This window comes from Dermacentor albipictus, chromosome 10 (genome assembly GCF_038994185.2).
Source record: "Dermacentor albipictus isolate Rhodes 1998 colony chromosome 10, USDA_Dalb.pri_finalv2, whole genome shotgun sequence".
Taxonomy (NCBI): Eukaryota; Metazoa; Arthropoda; class Arachnida; order Ixodida; family Ixodidae; genus Dermacentor; species Dermacentor albipictus.
The window spans coordinates 20733113-20754875 of NC_091830.1; the positions used below are offsets into that span (position 1 = coordinate 20733113).

A 21763-nucleotide genomic window follows, 5' to 3' on the forward strand; every position below is an offset into this window, starting at 1 on the left:
CGCACTTGTTAGTCAATGAAGAACGCACACTGTTCGTGTCCTAGAGACTAGTGCCGTCGAGAGAACCGTCTATACTCAGCGGCTTCATCGCAGCTAGTGCGTCCACTGTGCGTTTTGTGACAGCAATTGGGTTACATAGTGCTACTCATTGTGTCAAATTACGTGACGTAGATTGCACTTGGAGCGCTGCTGTGCCCACGTTGTAGGACACGCTCGCTCTGAACAGCGATCGTTGGTCTGCAGTGTCTCATCGAAAGTGAAAGTGCACGTCATACTGTCAAAACCATCGAGACTGCTTGAAGCTGAGAACTGAGAGATGTCATTGTTGTGTCTGCGGCGTATGAAGAACTCGACCATTAGCCCTATAGGAACACCGTGGATGCTTTTTTTGGTTTCGTTATTGCTACTGTGGAACTTCTGGAACTTCCTGACGCCGCTACATGAGATATCAGTGGTAGTCGGCTCACTATGGGTTGCACTCAAGCTGTCCTACGCTGTGTCCCGATTCCTCCCCAGGTGGGCCTTCGTAGAGGAAGTGCAAGGAGATGGGAAAGCGGTGCTCATCACAGGTAAGTAAATTCATTAGCAGAGAAAGGTTCTTTTAGCCGCTATGGCATCATCTTGCAGATTCAGCTGGCTCTGCTTGGATTATCGGTGAGGAGAACTGTACCGCGTAAGTCACAATGTGGAACAAACCACACGAAGATGACCGACGATGAACTCAAGTAAAGAAAAGAAAACTAACTTGTTTCTTCAATGAACTGTCATAATTTTTTCATATGCATATACTGCCCTCTAATCGCAAGACATTGCGAGACATGGTATAGCAATAAACTTCACATTCGCAAAAACAAAGAGGCAAGTGGAACTAGAACTGAAGGCAATCTTTTTGCCTTTATTTACTCAAATTTGCTTACATTCATGAATAAATTTACCCTTATTCTTCTAGTTCCGTGTAGAGTCAGATACTCTTCCGCAAATTGCACCTGGTGACATCGAAATTAGCAGGGGACTTTCTTCTTATTTCTAGGGTACATGTCCTGGTTTCAGACATGGCTTCCCAAATAAATATCATGCCTCCACGTCCCGGAGGCAATGCCTGTGTGCTTCGAGCTTTCAGCAAATGTTGTGCTTGGTTGAAGTTTACCATTTTCTCATTTTTTTCTTTGTATTTTGAGTGGAAAGGCAACTTTTGCCAGCTTGCAGATTTAGATGAAAAAGGCCCCTAAAAGAACTTCGAAAATGGCCCGTGTTTCGTTGACCTGAGCTTTGGTACGAATTAACACGAGTCCTTATGCAGATGACAGGCCAATTACGAAGGGACAGAGACATTTTGTGAAAGAAAGATGTCACGGAATACTCTGATAATGTAAAGAACGCAGGTAATCTAAAAAAAAGCATGGCCTTCGTATCCCTTCCCCGTTACATTGTCTCTAGCCCTTATTCAATGAAGAATTTATTGAAGTAAGGCACTAAGTCACCCCGGGAAAAGAAAGGCTGATTTAAGTAAACTTGCAAATCTAGATGATAAATATCACTGAGGAGCGCACAGTGACGCCTGTGCACTTCAATGACAGTAAGAATATATGTTTTTAACCTTACAAGTGCACTGACGCTGTCCGTACATTAATGGCCCTCGTTTTTGTTATTTTTCAGCATTTCTAAAAGTAACAGCGAGTATGATCATATAATCATATAGTTACATGTTTTACAAAAGTGGGCTAGAGTAATTGCTATGTAAAGCTTCTCAGAGATAAAGAAAAGCAAACTCGCCAAAGTAGACAACGGTGTCGCTTCTAAGTAGGAAATGTGCCGCTTTAAAAGGGTTACAGTGGTTTTGTGCAAGTGTCCGTCCTTATGCTCAAGGCAGTGCTCAACGCAATGGTCGCGGAAGCATGATACTTAAATTTGCAATAAATGAGCAGTGTGAAATAGTTTGGCCACAAAAGAGGTTATTTGCCCTGTGTTATTTTAGCGTTTTTATTTTTCCATTTTACCCCATTATTGTAAATCTAACGGCTAAGCCTAGATAACATCAAAACTCTGCCCTCTAGGTAAGACAGGGGCCTTCCTGAGCGAGCGGGCTAACTCGTATGCGCATCTAGCTTCTAGAAAATTCTGAGAAAGTTGCCTAACTGGTGAACACTTTCTTTATGCACATACCAGGCCCGATCTTCGCCATCTCAATATAATACTATAAAGCGTTAAGTTTTTCATTTCCCTTGCAAACGCATAAAGCAGGCGCAGCTTCCACTTGCCATGCCTTTTATTTCATTGCCTTCAAGTCAGTTCCTTTCCTTTATTTCAATGCTTTTATTTGAATTCCCATTTATTTCTCTATTACGGTGTCTTCTTGGCAGTGCTTTGACTGTAAGAACTTCTGTAACATCACTTACTTTATAATGATCTTACTTGTACCGCACATAAGGCTATAACTTTACCTTGAAAAGCGATTACTTTCTATGGTGCTTATCTTCCTAGGACATCTCTGTAAACATGCAACTTGGCCACGTGTCATTACGAAGCGTAACAACGCGCTGCTTATCACCCTGTTTACCTCAAACGGAGCTCAGAGAAAAACAGGTCAAACTAGCTTCCTACGCCGCACGTCTTAAATGAAAGAAATGACAGAAAGACCACCTTGACAAATAGCCGATGTCTCATAAGGAGAAAGCAACTACGTATACGTACGTTGGCTATTGGCGACATGTACTTCAAGTTCACGAGGAAACTCCCTCCGACTTCAGATATTGTCACGTGTATTGAATCATAACACAGATGGTCCTCAATGATTTGCCATTACAAAAAAAAGTTGTTATATTCTGCTGTCATACAAGACATCGTTCAAGCTATAGCGAAACTTGGGCAAGGCTGCCTTTTTTCGTTCCATAATGCATCTCGAAACCCAAGGCACGATAAGAACTCTATCGCAACTGTTTTGGCACAATAGCCACATATTTAAGGCATAGTTCAACCTCACGGTGTCTGTCTGTCTTTTTTTTTCGAGTAGAGGTTTTGTTTCGTCAATCAACTAACACCGTGAACGCCCCATGAGAAATATTGTCCCACAGATTAAACTTGTCGGCACGGCACATTGGCCAAGTTTACGAACACGCACTTAATAGCAGCACGGCGTTAAATAGAAGTAAAGGAACAGCGCGCGGTAGACATATTGACACAGCAGGTAAAATGTGGTTTCTGCAGTTCTCATATATTACGCAGCTGTCTAATCGCATTGTACCATCCAACTTGCATATAGCGTGCACCCCTCACGTGCGATGCTTTAGTCTATGACGGATAAATTGCGGTGGCGTAGAAATGCACAACTATATTAAATGAACGCCTCACTGAACACAGCCGCTTCACTCTACAGGATGCGACACCGGCTTCGGCCACCGGCTAGCGAAGCGGCTGTCTCACAAAGACTTTTTGGTGTTCGCCGGTTGTCTTAACTCAAACGGCGACGGGGCATGCGAGCTGAAACACCTGAAAAACATCGTCGTCTTGCAAATGGACGTCACGGAACAAGAACAAGTGAATGAAGCCTTCGTCACCGTTAAAGAAAAGTTGGGTGCCAGAGGTAAGTGACTGTACGTTGGAAAACTATATGATGTAGGTAGGCCAGTTTCAGCTTTCCAAGCACGTACCACGACGTGCGTGTTTCTATGAACCTATACAATAAGAAGAACGACAATGCTGTCGCGGTTTAGTGGCCATGAGAAAGCAAACAGCAAGCAGGCTGAGACAATGGATGTTTACTATAGTGTAAACACTTTGTTGAAGTTGTGCCCATAAAGCAAGCGATGTGAATTGTGGAATGTGGCAATGAAAGGAGAAAATTAATGTACACGATGGTTGAATCAGAACTGAAGCAGCTGTGGGCAAACCGCATTTATACACGAGGCATTTTTTTTTTTTCGAAGACCTTCGTAAAGCACGGCGAATGTTCGACATGGAGCTGGAAGCGTCACGTTGGATATAAATGGTGCGATAGCAGCATAAACTCAAGAACAGCCTGTGCACATCGAGTACACAGGCCATACATATCGTGCTCCGAAACTTCAATACATAGAACCGCGCGTCATTGACGACAAGAAAAATGAGAAAGCGAAACACGTAGATCACGTTGAACCATTCAAACCTATTCCTTGGCGTGACAGCCGCTTAGCTCTTCATTTCACTGAAATCCCACATTTCGGTTTACTTGGCATTTAAAGGGTCGTAAACGCTATTCTCGTGGTTTGTCCGGTAGGAGCAAAAAGCATCCCAGCTGAAACTGAAACTTTACAGATGCCCGAACCATTGCAAGATGGAGTTTAGCCAAGGCAAGGGACTTCCGTGAGGCTGAGTTCGGCAGGTTTCGTGGCTCAAACTCATGGTAGTTGTGAGAGACACCGTAATAATTGCTCGCGTTTGATCTTCTTGTTCACATGTCGTTCACAAACACGAGGTCAAGCTAGCGCACACTAGTATTTCTGAATTTCCTCCTGGCCAAAATGCTCCCACCACATCCGGCAGTGTAGCCCACGATCAAACGTTTTTAGGAGCGGGACGGCGCAGAACTATCGCCGCAGTATAGCAGCTGAAAAGCTACTCTACTCGAAATGAGTACGAATCCTATTTACTGTCCGTTAAATCATAGGTATTCTTGAGGTAATGTAACGAGGTATAAATAAGCGCAATATCGAGCAAATAGCTGACATAGCTTTTCTATCTTGCATGTGAGCTGCTAAGCCAGTGGAACCCTTTTGACTTGCTTTTAGAATATAAAAGAGTACTTTGTAGGTATGGTTTGAGTACATCGAATAAACAGTAAAGGTACTTGTGGGGTTTTAACATATGAAACAAACAATTATTTATGGTATTAGCAATTTCCAACAAAATGTGGAAATATAGGTTATGGTTTTCCCCTCTGTACCGCATTCGTATTATACATAACTTATATATCAAGGTAAAATGAAAACATTGCAAAAAAAATTATTATCTTCTAACGCCTGGAAAGACAGGGCCTGACCGAGCAAATTTAAATATTGCTCGTACCAACTATAGCATTCATTCACCGCCCTTTTCACATACTGCCATTTGCCTCAGTCTGCTTGCTGCTCACAATCGGCTACTCGCTGTCGCTAATTACTGTCCTCTGCAAGATTGTGCTACCTTTTGATGAACTGGGCAGCTTTCACAAACTTATGCGTCAGCTAATCGTGGCAACTAGGACAATGTTTCTCGCCGAAGAGAAACAGCAGTTAAATCTCCTAATGACATTTAGTTCCGAAGTTGTCTTGTATGTCTTGTCTTGCATCGACTTCGAGGTGGATGAGCAGAACGACGGCTGGTTATGGACATGCCACTGCCTAGGAATCGAAGCGGACGCGTGGCTCTTTGAATATGTATGTCTAGTCATTCCTTATATTCAACTCAGCCCCTTTGGCAGCTGCTAAGAAACATAAGCGCTTTCCGGGTCGTTTCTTACCATGCACAGGGCTGCATCTTACGAACGTGAAACCCTTTTTTTTAGTTCAAAACACATGCTTGGTTGCTGTTGCATCTCCAATTACGTGAACAAACTCAGAGTCATTTCACGTTTGTCACTAAATACTGCCCTCTGTATTAATGTCACTAGATAGAAGCTAGAGAGAAGATATAAGCTAGAGAAAATTACACACAAGAAAATGAACATATTGTGGTGGGCTGGCGGAGCGTTGATACAGGGTCCCTAAATTCTAAGTGATCTCGGCATTTGAAATGCACTTACCAAGCACTTTTCGTGGTCCATGCCAACACTGCTGTGTGGATAATTAGTGCCAGTTTTGAAAGACCCAAGTGCAAAAACGTAATTAAACCACTTCCATACTGATCAACGTGCATATAACTTAGTACCGTGGATGAATGTTATTCGTAATCACTTCCGATTTATTTTTGAGAAAGAGTGAAAAGCAAAGTGCGATACAATATGATGTACGATGGGCCTCAGGAGGATATAACCTGGTGAAGTCATGTGGACAGAGCACGGTTTCATCACTTCAAGCTGGTGTACTGAGTAAATTATATGAAGCACAAACTGAGCACTTGAACTGATCAACTTTGGTCGAAGAAGGAAAACCATAGTCAGGAAGCATTGTTTCTACATGTCACTGCTCCTTGTCAAAAAAAAAAAACGACCCGAGTATGAAGCCGCTCTTGTTCGGCTAGCGCTCAACATTTCAATTCTCAGTGTTATTTGCCATCGCGTTGAGCACTTGTAGTTTTTGAACTCAACACCCTCGGTCACAGTACTTTCCTGCCTTTCTTTTCCTTGCGCTTTCTCTCTCTCTCGCACTCAACGCAGTACTCTGGTCGGTGGTGGCGAATGCTGGAATCGGAAGCAGCGGACTTCTAGAGTGGACGACACTGGAAACAGTAACCAAAATGTTTGACGTCAACGTCTTCGGTGTCCTTCGTGTAATCAAACGATTCCTGCCACTCCTGAGGAAGAGTCAAGGCAGAGTCGTCACTGTAGCCAGTCCCCTGGGTAAGAGTGACACATGTTGAATCATACTTCTTGTGTGAGTTGAGAGCTCAGTAACGTAAACCTTCAATTGCAATCGTCAGACTAGCCACTGAATTAAATATACGCTTTGGCAGCAAATGGGGGGCTGAACACGCGAAATCAGCAAAGATGCCGTAGCGTAGATGGAGCAGTGGTTGGGGGTGGAGCCCCGGATTAAGTTTTGCCAACTTTGGTTCTTTAACCTAAAGTTGAACCTCGGCGAACAAGTACTTTTGCATTCCACCTTACCGGAAAGCAGCTGCTGCAGCCGAGAAGCAAAGCCCTGACATCATGATCAGCAGGGAAAAACCCCAGCCACTAAGCCACCGCGATAGTTGAGAGGCTCATAAACGACTATGCATGATACCTGCGCGAGGTGACTTATAATCAAAGTGAGTGCATTTGACGCCCCCAGTATAGATGTGCTGTGTTCTTCGCTACCTATACGCCGGTGGTTGAGAATAAAATGAAACTCATATTTAAAAATAAATAGTAAGCGAATACAATTTGAGCTTCAGATGACCTTCAGAACTGTAACCGTTACACACACCACAAGCTTACAGATACAATAAGATAGACTTATGACGCTAATCTGACAGGCGAAACGCCATTGAATGTTTATTTCAGCGATTCTTCCAGAAATCATATGAAATTGAATGTCCAGTTTAAAGCTAAAAATTTTAAAGCTATTTACCCTGCCAAGCGCGAGAGCTTTCTGTTGTACTTTCAGCTGTATATTATTTCTTACCCGTACTCAGTCTTTACTTATAACCTTTCTCATTCTTGTGTTCGCACTAGAGGTTGGAATTTGGAAAATCGTAGACACAACGGGTGCAAGCCCAGCAATAACTGCCTCTGAAAAATGGCAGCACAACTCGCCAGACTCTGCGATAAGAAAACCATCTTACCGATTAGCATGTTGAAACGCTTGCATACGGCAGTTTAGTTTGGTACCTTTACTACAGTGAGATAGAACTTAGAAACAAACAGCAGTTGGCAAACAAGGCAAAGGGACCGCGCGTAGTGTGTGACTCCGTCAGTCATTCACAGAAGCAAACAAAATCACCATGCGACCTTTTCAAAATGGCGTCGTACTTGATACCCCCGGAGCGTCTGCTGTTCTTGAGTATTTCCATCGGCGTGTGCAGGTGTGCAACAGACATGGACAAAGTGTATGGAGTCTGAGCATTACACTCTTCAAAAGACCGCGGTGCAGTTGATTTCACTGCTGAACGCGTTGTATGAAATTTCACTGCCAACTGAAGTGAAACTTGACAATAAAAAGTCGCAGCGAAGCAAGCGTTTATATCGGTTCCATAAAGAGTTAGGCTTTCACCTTTCCACTATAATAGACGAATGAAAACGTATAAAATTACGCACTTATAATACTATTTTTGTGGTCACCACCTTGTTTAAATAACAGGGAAAGTTTAACTTCGAACTATTTGCAGCCTCGCGGATAAACATTGAATGGACTGACGGTTATGAGGGAGGGGGCGGGGCTTGACTGCAGACTTAAGTTGTATCAGACATTAGAAGCTCTGTTACAACAACCTCACTAGATATACCCAACCCTCGACAATACACGTGAAACAATAAAAGGTATAATTTTCTCCAGCATTGTCGACACAAATGTGCGGCGTCCCCCCATTTTCTGCATTTGGGTGATTGCGCAGAGCACTCATGCATAATGTAGCGGGAGAGTATCTTAAAACACTATAAAAATAAGGAAGGCAATTTTCGGTTGAAAATTGGTTTTGGTTGAATTATATATGAAATAATATACCATCTGAAAAAATCGGGCTGCCTGTGCCAAATGAACATTAAAGTATATTAACCCTACCATTTGCTCTGACGAGCTCTAGGGAAAATTATCCCATGTACGCAAGTCACGTGATCCCCAAGACAGCGAGCGCTGCTGAATCTCGGAGGTCATGCATCGTCAAACAAGTTTCCTGGAATTTCAGCGAGATGGCGATAATTTGCCGTTTTATTGTTCCTGGCTCTTTTTAAAGATAGTTAGGACATTAGGCAAAGTGATACCAAAAGTTTGGCGGTGCAACCCACCACTCCGTTCCAAAGGGGATGCCCATAGCATCCATCCATCCGTAACAGGTATAACCCACCTGATTCCGGCAGGCTCGGTGCCCATTTGTCATCCCCGCTTTCAAAGGGGATGCCAATAAGCATCGTCCTCATCCTAATCGTGAAAACGGGGCAGTCGAAAGGGGACGATCGGAGAAGGTTCGGTTGACACGGAGAGGGGAGGGACGGGTCATCCACAGAAGGGTGCGGGACCTTGAGGAGCGATTTGAAAGGAAACGGTGGAGGGAAACAGCGTGTCCGCCGCCACAAGGTCACTCGCTTTTCACTGTGTGCTTGGTTTCAGTTCACACATGCCACTCGATGAGCAAGCTCACAGAACGCGCTTCTATTGAGCTTTAAACGTGTATGTTAGCGGTGCGTGCGGTTCTGCCGGAGTTGTAACGCCGCAGTTTCGCCATATATGCTCTCAGCGTGACGTCAGGTATACCTGTGATGCATGATAGCCTCCGGCGTGCTGTTGAAACTGCGCAGTAGCGCAGTCCTCACGCACTTGTTATCGCTGACATTGCTTCGCCCTTCGAGCGAAACTGTAAATTAATAAATGAATGTGCACATATATGGGCTGGTACTGGTGGACAGGGAAACATAGCTGCCAGTGCTGCTTCGTAGACTAGACAATTCTCTTTCCTGTTACTACCAGTCACTTCAAATGAGGAATCAATCAATTTTTATTTATTTTTTTCTTTCGGAAAGCAAACCAGGAAACATTGATAGAAAGAACCGTAAAAAAATGTTTTTTTTTCCTCGATGCGCGTTTGTATTTGCGACCTGTTCTGTAGAAACCGTCGAACTCACAAGAGAAAAAAAAGATTCTTGTATGTACGTAGTGTGGTAGCTCAGTGATCATGGCATCGCACTGCTGTGCACGATGTCGCGGGTGCGATCCTGCCTGCGGTTGCCACCTTCTAATAAATGAGGAATTAAAAATTGCTCGTGCACCACGTAATGGGGTGCACATTAAGTAACTCTAAGTGGTCCAAAAATCCTATGTACCTGATAATCAGGTCATGGCTTTAACACATAAAATGCCATAATTTATTCACAAATCTTGAGAATCAGTATTTATTGTTGTTCGCTTGTGGCGGCTGCTTAAAGCCATCGGTGTATCGCTGCTGTCGCTTGCGGCAGAGGCATTCGCAGAAACCTCGCATATTCGTCTATAACCCAGATAATCAAAAAAGACGAATACAAAAATTTCGTCATTCGAGGTTCTGACTTATTGCAAAAGTATTCCATTTCCATGGGAAATTTGAAATGTACGTACGTTACCAGGCTTGCCGCTTCCACTCCCGTTCGCTCTTTTCCAGGCCGCCTCATACTGCCCATGGTAGCGCCGTACTGCATGACGAAGAGCGCCGTCATCTCCATGATGGATGCCTTTCGACGGGAGTGTCGAGGCAAGGGTGTCGACTTTGTCACAGTGGAGCCTGCAGCCTACAAGTGAGCACTATACCTTTACATGCACACACATATTTACAGTCTCCACACCCCACTTTTTCTTACAGTGCGAATGCAAGTTTTCTCCTTTATTACACAATGTAGACAACATAACGGTGCCATAATTTCTTGAACTTGCGAGAAGTGATTATTCCATGTGATGGCATGTTGGCAATATCCTCTTTATTGGAAGCTGTTCCAATCCCGCGTCAAAAGCCATGCGGCTTTCTCGTGTAAAGAGCGTTAACGAGCAGGCTTTTTAAATCACGAGAATTTGACGTGATCCTCACCAGATACCACAAATGACGGACACGTGGGTAAGTCAGTCTGCTGGGTCATGTCAGTAAACTGCAGTGGTTGCCAGTCACACATGTGCCCCGCCAACAAAAACTGTAAGCGCCACATCGGCCATTCATTGTTCTCTCATTCTGCAAGTTTCCGCATTCGACATGGTTCCTCTGCTGCCACTACATGATGATGATGGCACTTGATGAAACCGTCTTCAAAACAAAGCGCAGAGAAAAGAATAGGGAGACTGTTTGAGCTAATTAGGATTTAGCGCACCTATCGCAGACCAGTATTTTGCCTATGTCTAGTTTATATTTCCACTCTTTATTATTGTTGTTCGAGTAGTGAAATTTCCGAATGAAATCAAAAACGTCAATTTGCCTGGAGGCCATTTGGTTGAAAAAGATCTGGCTATACAGGGTGTCCCACATAACTTGAGCCAAGAATTTAAAAATGAAAGGCGCATTGTAAGCGAATCGAACGGAACGCATATTATTCGCAACAGCCTGTAGTAACTTAGACAATTTTTTTCTTTTCTCCATAACTTTGACATGGCGAATAGTAAAGGCACGGGTTTGCGTACCTGTCAGCTTTCTTTTTTTTTGTGACACCTATATGAAAAGTTCGCATGTACTTTAGATGCTCTCATTGTCCATCATTACAGATAGCTGACATTCCGCAATTTATAGACAAAGTGCAGTGTTGATGTCACATAGTTGTGGTTGTGCCACCGTCACAATGCGGGCACTATAAAAACAAATTAAGCAAACTGTACTTGAGTTAGCCTTCTTGCAAGAGAAGAATTATTGGCTTGACCAAGTTTACAAAACCTACACTTACAAAAGTTTTCTTTGACATGGCGAATAGTAAAGGCATAGGTTTGCGTACCTGTCAGCTTCTTTTTTTTTTTACTGCACTATGTTCATTTAAAAGAAGCCAACGCCTGTGCGGCATACGCAGCATAGTCACAACGTCAGCTGGAGAAGTGAATCCATAGGAACTCTATTTTCGGCAGCACCGACTACTGGGTCTTTGCGGCGACGTCTCCTTGCATTGTTTTCACGAGAGCGAATTGAAGTGTTCGTCCGGCATCTCACATCGCATGACTAGTGGCACGATACGATGTTGCAACCATTGCTACAGCTGAAGTTGCTGCTGACGATGATATATTGTCACGATCTAAGGCAAGAGTAAGCAACAGAACAAGCAGCCAGACACGCAAAATGCCAGACACGAAGGGACGGTTCTGCAGCTGGCGCGGGATCTTTGACTTCGTCAACTTTTTCGCCGCTTTTGCTGCGCACACAATGCTGAGCGTTTGCTGGCTCAAAACACTAGATGGCAATATTGGCATCACCTATGAAACGGGGTCGTAACAAAAAGCCACCTAGCCTGCGTACTTTAATCCGGTATGCTATACATATTTTGCATTCTAGCATTTTTGTGGACATCTCCTCAGTCTTCTTTTTCTTCCTCAAAACTTTTCTATCTACCTTGTACCACTAGCTACGCTACTGCAACATGTCGTGCCACCTGGGGAAATGATGTGCAACTGCAATGCAAAGTGTGCACATATCGACGCCACGCGGCGCACATCTCACATTACGTGAACCTTCGTGCGCTAGAACTCCTGTACACGACATGCTTCCGCAGTAGCTAGCAAACGCTGGCGTGGCGCAGCGGTTGAGCAGCTAACTCCTTCGCAGAGAGCCCGGCGCCGACTCCGGCGGGATCTGGGCATTTTTCCTTTTTTATTCCTTCCGAGAGCTGCGACAGACACCGGTGGCGGTGGCAGACAACATCAACAACCGAAACAGCCATTGGAATGAGCACATAACAGCCTACGTTGTTAAACACGAAAATATGGAACTCATTCGTCTCCTCTCGGCGCGAAAAGCTTGCGAGTTCTCTGCGAAAAGGCTGAATTGCAGCCTACTTTTAGATTGAAGCCAGTGAATCATACCACAAGATGTCCGTGTACTGGTAGCACATCTGAAACTCAGGCTGCGTGCCTCTGCCCGGCCAATGTTTTGCTGCTTCTGAGATACCGCGTGCCATGAAGTTTTGATGGAGGCAATACGCGTCAAACACTGTTAAGGTAAACGCTACCCACCATAAAAAAAGCGTAGAAACAAAACTTTCTTCAAGAAACCTCCAATAAATTCACTGTTAGCAACATTAGACGCAACCCAATTTTCATTTCACCCCTATAAAAGCGCTGCCACCGTGGTCGGAACTCAAACCCCGAACCTCATGCTCGGCAGGAGTTCGCCCTAATTGCGAGCCACTGCGGCAAGTATTATTCTTAACATGGTCTGTTCAAAACCACATATATCCTGTAATCTCACCTAGAACATCATTAATTAACATTTCTTCTCGAATCAATACCATCAAATGCATCAACTACATCGTGCGTTATTTAACTCGATTTTAAATTATTGTACGTGGACATGAGACACAAGAACAAAAACAAACATTAATAATATCCTTGTTCTACCAAAAAGGATATTTTGCATTAGAAACATTAAACAAATGGGAACTACTCATAAGAGCATTATACGGGTTGACAAACTTTACTCCTACAGTTTGTTAAACACACTCTACTTCTAAAACTGCATACTCCTGAACTTCCTTACAGCTTTGTCATGTCTAGAGCGGCGTGTTATTACAGTAACTAGAAGAAACACCCACATATCGTCTTTACATTGATGTCTTACAACTTGTTAGTATCAAACTTTGGCATACAACGTCCCAACAGCACGAAACACATATGAACACACAACCACTTGGTGTAAAAAACCAGTTACGTTTTTTTCTTTTGTTCTATTGTTTGCTAGCAAAGATTTAGCAAGTAGATATCTGCTATGTTATACTGCTTGCTAATCGATCATTAAAATCATCGAACATTTTGCAGCATTTTCAGCGTTTTTGTGTGAGTGATAAATATGTTGTACCATGTGTTTTTGTTTGCAGATTCGTTTCCATGTGCATGGTTTTTCAAGTTTATTTGTGTTATTTATGCATATGCTGTATTATGTATTGTAATCTGTATGTTTTATTTTTTTCCTTTACCACAGCGTATCTTAATCTGTACCTATGCCCATTGCATAGCTGCTTGCATGTAACGGTCACCTCAGCCCCATCGAGCCGTTCTTACGGCTTTTAGTCATGCGAACCTTTCAGCATATTGTCTGGTAAATTAACTTGAATTTAAACATATTGCCGCATCTTTCGTCAATGTACGGACATACGATAAATACGATATTATTCACTCGATGAAACACTCGCAGTAAGAAAAATTCCCCGATTTCCTTTCTTTTTTCTTTTTTGAAGGACGCCCATCACTTGGATGTTTCTTGCGTCCAAGGATCACGTGATGCGGGAGCTCCGAAAGCAGGCTCCCGAGGTGATTGCCGACTACAGCCAGGAGGAGATCGACGATTGGGTTAAAGTGTCGGACAAGTGCTCCGGGCCATTGGTTAGGACGGAGCCGGAAGAGTGCGTCGATGTTCTCGAGAAAGCGGTCAGGGAGACGCAGCCGATGACTCACTACTGGTCCCCGTGGGGAATTGACTTGCTCTACCTTTCGGTGATGCTATCCTTACCCAGTGACGTCTTTGACGCTGCCGTAGCAGTCATCCGGAAAATCCATCTGAAGATTATGTAAAGGTTACTTCTATCAATGAACGCATTTGATTGATTGATTGATTGATTGATTGATTGATTGATTGATTGATTGATTGATTGATTGATTGATTGATTGATTGATTGATTGATTGATTGATTGATTGATTGATTGATTGATTGATTGATCGATCGATCGATCGATCAATCAATCGATTGAGCGTGGTTGCTAATACTGCCGTCACCTAAAATACCATCTATAGATTATGCAAAAGCCACTGTCTCCAACAGCCGACAGCCTATGTGATTTAATTGATTACGTCGCTCATTTAGCATGACTGTTCACGCTACTGTCAACATTTGTAAACTGCAGCTCAAGATTGTGCGAAAGCTGCTGCTTCCCATTATTATCTTCAGCAATGACTGTATGGACAGATTGATCGTAAAGTACGAATGCCACAAGTTGGCTAGTTGATATACTTTCGTGGAAAGTCAGGTCTGGATACGTTGTTCATGTCACGTGGCAACTAACAGATAAAATGCATGTCACCTACAGTGTTCATATATTAAATGTGATACGCGTTATCACATTTACAGGTATGGGTACACGATATGAGAGAGTTCTTGCATTTCGAATGTTGTACCCCCATGTAGAAACGCACACGGACAGAGTACAGGTGGGGTCACAGATTTGAGCAGTATACAGTAGGAAGTTCTCGATCGTGTGTAATCTAGGATGCACGATGACTGCCCTTTATATAGGAGGCCACGTGACAGTCGCGTAATTGGATCTGACTACTAACGGACGGGCTCGCAGGTATTGTCGCCACCGAAGTCAAAATATTGTGACCTTAAAATCTGCCAAAATAAATAGTTTTGTTCTTTCTCGTTCCCAAGACATCCTGCTTCCTAGCCGTTCATAGTTAATAAATTATGACATTGTCTAATATCTGGCGTAGATACAATCCGCCTCATCAACTTCGTGAAGTGCTGCTCAAGCAGCTGGTTGTCTTAGCCAACCAAAATAGAAGAAGAAATATTATCAATGAATGGTCCGGCAGTTTTTTGTTGTAGTGGCCTCAGGTGAAAAACAAGAAAAAAAAATGCTACTCCTATGTCCGCCTCCACGCAACGCCGAGTAAATGGAATCTCCAAGGAACGATCAGTAGCCCACAATGGGTGAGTCCCCGTCCCTCCTCAGAACATGCAGACGACTCTCGTTTATGATAGGTTCCCATTAGTTATAGGCTTCCTTGCACTGCAAGGCGTTTATAGATGGAGAGCAGCTGTTCAATGAAGGTGCAAGGTAGCCTCTTTTATCGCCCCATAAAACAGAGGCCATGCTGCACTTCTGAGCTGTTCAAGCACAGGTGCAGGGTTTCAACGCCGTGGCGTCCTTTCTGCTCAGCTGGCCACGACGAGAAGCCACGACGAGGGCAGAAAGGGTTAGAAAGCTGAGGTACGAAGAATAGGTGTTCATGGATAAACGACAGATGCTACGCGTCTGCGACGTGACAAGACAATCAAAAAACCTTCTGAGCGACACAAGCAGTTTGATCGCAGTGTTTACCGAGTGCCAACGGTCAGCCACGGAGGCTGTGAAGAGCGTTATCGAGGGGAAGTGGATTATTTCTGTCTTGTACAGCGCTAAGCAACAGGGACAAAGGTGAGTCACGCTAGATTTAATGTCGAAGCGCAGCTCTGTGAAAGCTACTGCATGCATCGTTGCTTTTTTGAGACTTGCGAACCACAGGAAGTTTGCTGTGGAATTAGGACTGTTAAGATTGTTTGACAATTGAAAGATTATCATTGTATGTGACAAGTCACACACAGTGTCAATGAGACAAATGTCAAAGTATTGTTACAAGTCAGGACAGATCATTGGGACAATAGTTTGACGTTTCTCACATTTTTACTGAACATGTCACTGTTGGACAATTATCGATTTGTAAATGTCCCGCTTAATGTGAAAGTGACAATGTCACACGCAATGAAATGCTACAAATGTCAAGCATTTGTGGCAATCATTTGTTACAATCAGTCGTGACAAGGACATAATGTGTGACATCGTCACTCTGACAATCATGAAGGCATTGTAATTGTCGCGACAGGAAAACTGCAATTAGTCAACAACACTTCGCAGTCTTCCATCAAGCATCAGTACCTACGCTCAGGAGCATTACCAAGCTGCTAACTTCATGCGAAAGTAGCTGCTTGTTATAAGCTGAAGTACATTTTCGGAAGATTTCTTACACTCTGATGAGACGGTGAGTACCCTCGAAGGTCAAGGTTGAATATACAACAAACAAACAGCCCAGCCAAAACAGTCATCAGCATTCCCTTTGTTGCTTGACTGGCCGAAGTGCAAAATTGCTTGATACTAATAACATCTTTTAAAGCGAACGCGCCCATGCTTACGCACACATGCCTCCGCCCTTTGAGCGGAATAGAGGGGTGGGGGGGGGGGGGTAGGAGAGGGACACTGGGGTAAGTGTGCGTAGGGTGCTCGACGAATAGGCGAATAATATAGTGTCTAACGTTGACCAAGAAAGTGCCACCAGTGGGCCTCTGTTCGGCGCAATCAAGCATTAAATCGGGCCGTAAAGCCTGTGCATATAATCGTGGTTGATCAGTGGTTCATCGAGCATCTCGAGAGCAGACAGCCCTCGTAAAAGCTGGCAGTGGTATATAAACGACTTATTAGGCTTTATTTTCCTATATTTAAAAAAAGAAATGATAAATTATGGGGTTTTACGTGCCAAAACAGCTTTCTGATCGTGAGGCACGCCGTAGTAGAAGACTCCAGAAATTAGGACCCCCTAGGGTTCTTTAACGGGAACCTAAATCTAAGTACACGGGTATTTTTGCATTTCGCCCGCATCGAAATGCAGCCACCGTGGCCGGGATTCAATCCCGGGCCTATATTTCGAAAGCCCCAATTCCTGGTCGACAGTGTCTGCGCCAGTGTCATCCAAGGTGTACAGAAACATGAGAAAGCTTTACCGAAGTAAATATACCGGGTAGTGAAGGTTCTATAGAAGCCCACACGTTCAAAACACGGCAGTTCATCGACGGTTCACGGGGCTTAGCGCCATCTGTGGGACGAGGGGCCACTTCCGGCGGAAGATAAGATGATGTGACGCCGTACGCGTCAAAAACGGAAGTGACGTCATTTTGTTCTCGAAGGCGCGAAATTTGTTTTGACGGCCCGCCATAAAAGCTGTATGCTTAAATGCCCCGCCATTCTACTTGATTGGCGTGTTCAGCTTTCAGCGCGGAAAGCGATGCAAGGAAAAGTCTGCCGTAGCGGTGTCGAAGTCGCCCCCCTGCACGGAGCATACTTTCCTTGGAGGCCGACGAAAGCTTTAGGCGCAGAGTGCTGGTCCTGTCGTCGGACGCCAAGCCCATTGACCAGCGCAGTCCCACGAAAAGAACTAAAGTAAACAATTATCTGGTAATCGTAACTCACTACTTTCGACTAAACAAGTTAAAAGACGGTGAAGCTACCCGCGTCACCAAATCCATACGAACGTCGACAAGCAAAGCAGCGCGACGTGCCAAGGGGGCATATTGTAACAAGTGGACATTACGAGTGCGCCTTTCTGCACACTTCAAGAGCTGCATTCCATTGCAAGTGATAGCGGCATGATAGCGGCATGATAGCGGCTCCTACGGTGGGCGCTGAAAACTGTATTTATTGATAATAATAAAATATAGCAGAGTTGTCCTTTCTTTACTCGTCACTTATATATAAAATTTGATAGGTGTTTTATTTTCGATGAACGAATCTAACTATGCCTCACTTTAATTAAAGACCGCTTTTTTCCCAATATGTGTTCCCTCCAAACAGAATCACCCTTCAATAGCTGCTCCTGTATGTACCATCCTTGCTAATGTCTGTGACAATTCGTTCTGAACCGCTTCTCGCCCGAAGTTTCGCGACCTACTTGGATCAACCTTGGCAGAAACAACCATTTCCTTGTTCAAAGAAATGTGAAAGAACGAAACGTTTTACGCTGAGCCATTGGACCGATTTCAATTCAATGTACTTCGTTTCAGAGAAAAATTTATATTATAGTGAAATTCGGAAGCAGGACTATGACATAGAACCTGAAAGCTTTTACAATATTTCCCGGTAATCGGTAAGCTTAGGAATTATGTAAGCAACATGTTTTTAAATATGCAATTACGCACCAAAAACAGATATCAAAGTTCCGTTAACCACATGGATTAGAGCATCTAAAGTGTACAAATTTCATACATAAATTTACAGGCCAGATGAAAGTCTTAGAATATTTATGAGGGATCTGCAAAGGTACTGCTCGCATATCACTTGTATATTTCGGAGCGTTGTATGACACACAGATTTTGCCGCTTTAGATGTAATATTACATGCAGTTCACTAAGTTGTGAAATTGTTTTTGACTGTCGAGTTGCAGCGTAGAAACCTGGCATGGCTGGTTCGTTTCTCAATTTTGCAATCTTGAACAACACTTGCACGAAATGCAGCCTAAATGAAGCATCTTCTTCTGTCAGTCATTATATTTTACCTTATTATATTATATGCGAGAACTTTATCAAAATCTGCACAACAGTTGCGGAGCGAAACAATTTTTTCATTCCACTGTATTCATAAAACAGGTCCCCAGCTTTCTCTCAACGCTCATGTAGGAATATATGTGAAACAAAGCTTAAGAGAATTGGGTAACTAAATGCTTCACAAGTAGCGCCAATGCATGAAATTTTCTTTAATTGCATTCTATACAGCACATAATCTTCAGCTGTATTTATGTTTACCCGCTACAAAGGTCAGAATTTAATTCTCATTCCATTTTAAGCTGTCCTAATGTACAGTTTAAGCTTTCTTTGAAAACTATAAACTACGGTAAATAAGTTACCACTTTTACAGCTGCCAGTAAATAAACTAGGGATTCATCCCACTTTTTATATCTTTTTTTCACCATTAGAAATGCTAAGATTATAGCAGATTTAGCGAGCATAAAAGAATTCTCAATGTATTGGCCCGAAGGCAGCAAGACGCGGTATATAAGAGTGTATGTCGTACGCAATACTAGAACTCACAATTCAAAAACCATAACATAAAAACTCACAAGATGTCATATTTACATCAGAAAGAAAAAGAATTCAAAGGCATCACATTTAAAATCACATTTAAATTGAATTTTTAAACACAGAACTTATGGTGTCATCTGTTTGAATGTATTTAGTGCATTGGGTAGGTAATACTGTAGTAGCTGTGATCCACGCGACTGTGGAGTGTACTAGTGAACAGCGTGTCTGGCTCAATCCACCGAGGGATTTAGACTAAAGTTTGCTAATGTACGTATGTGGTGGCTGTTTTGGATAAGTTTTGATCTAAATGTCCTTAAGAGATGGCATTCGTAGAAAGTATCAATTTTAAAATATAAATCTTGCAAATAATTAGGACATATGTGCATTGTAGGGTATACTTGCAATGCAATGCATGGCGTTTTTTGCAATATGATTAAGTTATGTAATGATTTCATGGTGCCGGTACTCCAAGGGATATGACGGTATCGTATATTGGGAGTAAAAAGAGAGTATTATGTATCATAGGTTTTTGCTGTTCTTGTAATATGCCGTGACATTTTCTGAGGATTCCTACTACTTTGCACAGTTCATTCCTTATGTAATTGGTGTGGTGCTTCAAGGACATGCATTCGTGAAACACAGCTTCCAATATCTTTGCAAAGCGAAAGAATTCAATTGTAATATTTTAAGTATATAGAATTGAGCATAGGGCATTTTGTAGATTTGGCTCAGAAAAGAACAGCTTTCATTTTAGAACAGTCTAATCGTAAAGAGTTTTTTACCGTCCAAGTGCACAGCATTAGGGTGTGTCATTTGCCAATGCCATGATATTATCAACATTCCAGAAATGCCAAACTGGTGTCATCTGCGTAAATGACATATTTCATGAACTGACTATATTTATGATGTCATTTATAAAAATGATAAATAAAAGTGGTCCAAGTGTATACTACCTTGCAATACGCCATGTCCAATTTTTGCTAGTGCGGACAGTTCTTAATTTGTTGATACACACGGGTGCCCATCGCTCAAGTAATTCTGAACTTAATTTAACACGACACCGCGAATGCCATAGCATTTTATTGTTGCAATAATGTTACGTAGTTTACATCGAAGGCCTCGGAGAAATCTACGAAAACGTCTAACGGTAATCTTGTTTTCGCTTCTATGTTTTTTAATGTTGACTCCTTTTGATGAAGCAGCGCACATTGGGTTGAGGGGCCAGGTTTGAAATCAAACTGTGGTGTTGTTATATTCAGATGTTCGTCAAAAAATCTCGACAGTCTAGTAAAGATATTCTTCTCTTGTCCCTTTGAGAACACTGGCAATATTTAAATTAGCCTGTAATTACTGAGATAATTTTTCTCTTCCCCCTTATATATTACAGTCCCTTTGGCGCATTTTATAAGTTGAGGAAAAGTACCGCTATTTAAATAAAGATTGTATACCTGTTAAATAGGGACTGATGTGGTCAATAACGATAACAATAGGTTGTAGTTTTAAACCATTGATGTCCTCACTCTTACTTACATTAAAGCATGAAAACATCTTAAAAACCTCAGGTCAACACACATGGAATTGTTCACAGAAAGGGGACGGCAGTTTAGAGTTGCAGCATCATATACACAATTTACTAGAATAGCAAATGGAAATCGAATTTGTTAGCCAATTAAGTCACTTTGCATACTTCATTACATATCGTAAGATCATCGATGCTGTTTTCCAGTCGGCCTGCAGATATTATAGCATTTAGTTTGCTCCACATCTCTTTCCCGTTAACCACACCATGAGACAAACTAGAATTTTAGTTGCGTTTCGATTGTCTCTGGAGTTTAGTCAAGTTTCCTCGGCATACATTGAAAGTCCTGAAAGCAGCTGTTTCGCGTGCTGCAAGGAACGTATCATAGTGACTATTTTTTTTCTTTTATCATATTTAGCATGGAAGCTGTTATTTATGGTTTACGTGCACTGACGTGACTCTGACGTAAAAGCAGGCTGTTAGAAATAGTATACGCTATAGTTATGACGCGCCTGAGCGGGCGTCGGTTCGAATATTTTCCTTCGGCATCCCCGTATCAGCCAACTGCCAAAGGAAAGATAATGCAGTATATATATATATATATATATATATATATATATATATATATATATATATATATATATATATATATATATATAAAATAGAAAGAAAACAGAATGCCAACCAAATGGGGTTGTTTTGAAGCAACCCCAGTCTGGTCGGCGTTCTGTTTTTCGTCCTATTATGCCGGTAATTCCCTACCAGACGAACTTTCGCCATTGCATAGTTGGACGCAGTCTGCATGTGTTTATGCAAAAACTCCTGGACGACCCTGATTGCACGAGTATTTGGAAATCCGAAGACAAGCATCGCATGTATATGAGGCAAGCTTCATAATTCAAACTGCTAAGAGAACCCTGCTCCTAAGCGACATTTATGCGGAGGACGAATCATTAGTTCGAGCTGAGATCGTCCGTAAAGGAAAATGGAGACGAGTCATTTTACTGACTAGACCCCCTCATTATCATATTGCATTGGAAATCTCGCATTTATTATCAGGTACGCAGGGGCAGTATTTAAGTATTTGCAATCCCCACGCCTACGTGAATGTTGTGACGACATCTCGAGGGCGCACCTTGCGGCTACTTTGTAACTTTCAAAACTTGCCAGAGCTCAACACTTTCGGA

General features: G+C 42.7%; 1 protein-coding gene and 1 long non-coding RNA gene across 2 annotated transcripts in view; one reads left to right on the forward strand and one right to left on the reverse strand.

The window, feature by feature from the left end:
- The first annotated feature begins 136 nt into the window (after positions 1–136).
- LOC135919694 (retinol dehydrogenase 7-like) lies at positions 137–14043 on the forward strand. The gene is made up of 5 exons (XM_065453543.1): positions 137–569; positions 3374–3580; positions 6329–6511; positions 9943–10075; positions 13694–14043. The coding sequence occupies exons 1-5, from the start codon at positions 317–319 to the stop codon at positions 14025–14027; spliced, it is 1110 nt and encodes a 369-aa protein (XP_065309615.1). The 5' UTR covers positions 137–316; the 3' UTR covers positions 14028–14043.
- Positions 6374–21763, reverse strand: part of LOC135919697 (uncharacterized) — a 37684-nt gene continuing 22294 nt past the window's right edge. Inside the window, exons 2-3 of the long non-coding RNA XR_010570026.1 lie at positions 9900–10069; positions 6374–6507 (exon numbers count right to left, since the gene is read on the reverse strand). This is a non-coding gene — a long non-coding RNA (uncharacterized lncRNA). The remainder of the gene's footprint in view (positions 6508–9899; positions 10070–21763) is intronic.

What these genes read in the sequence shown, in the direction of transcription:
- LOC135919694 (XM_065453543.1), top strand. Translation starts at nt 317, where the DNA reads ATGTCATTGTTGTGTCTGCGGCGTATGAAGAACTCGACCATTAGCCCT. An exon ending in AGAAAAGTTGGGTGCCAGAG is followed by an intron (nt 3,581 to 6,328) that starts GTAAGTGACTGT and finishes CACTCAACGCAG; the next exon opens with TACTCTGGTCGGTGGTGGCG. An exon ending in CACTGTAGCCAGTCCCCTGG is followed by an intron (nt 6,512 to 9,942) that starts GTAAGAGTGACA and finishes GCTCTTTTCCAG; the next exon opens with GCCGCCTCATACTGCCCATG.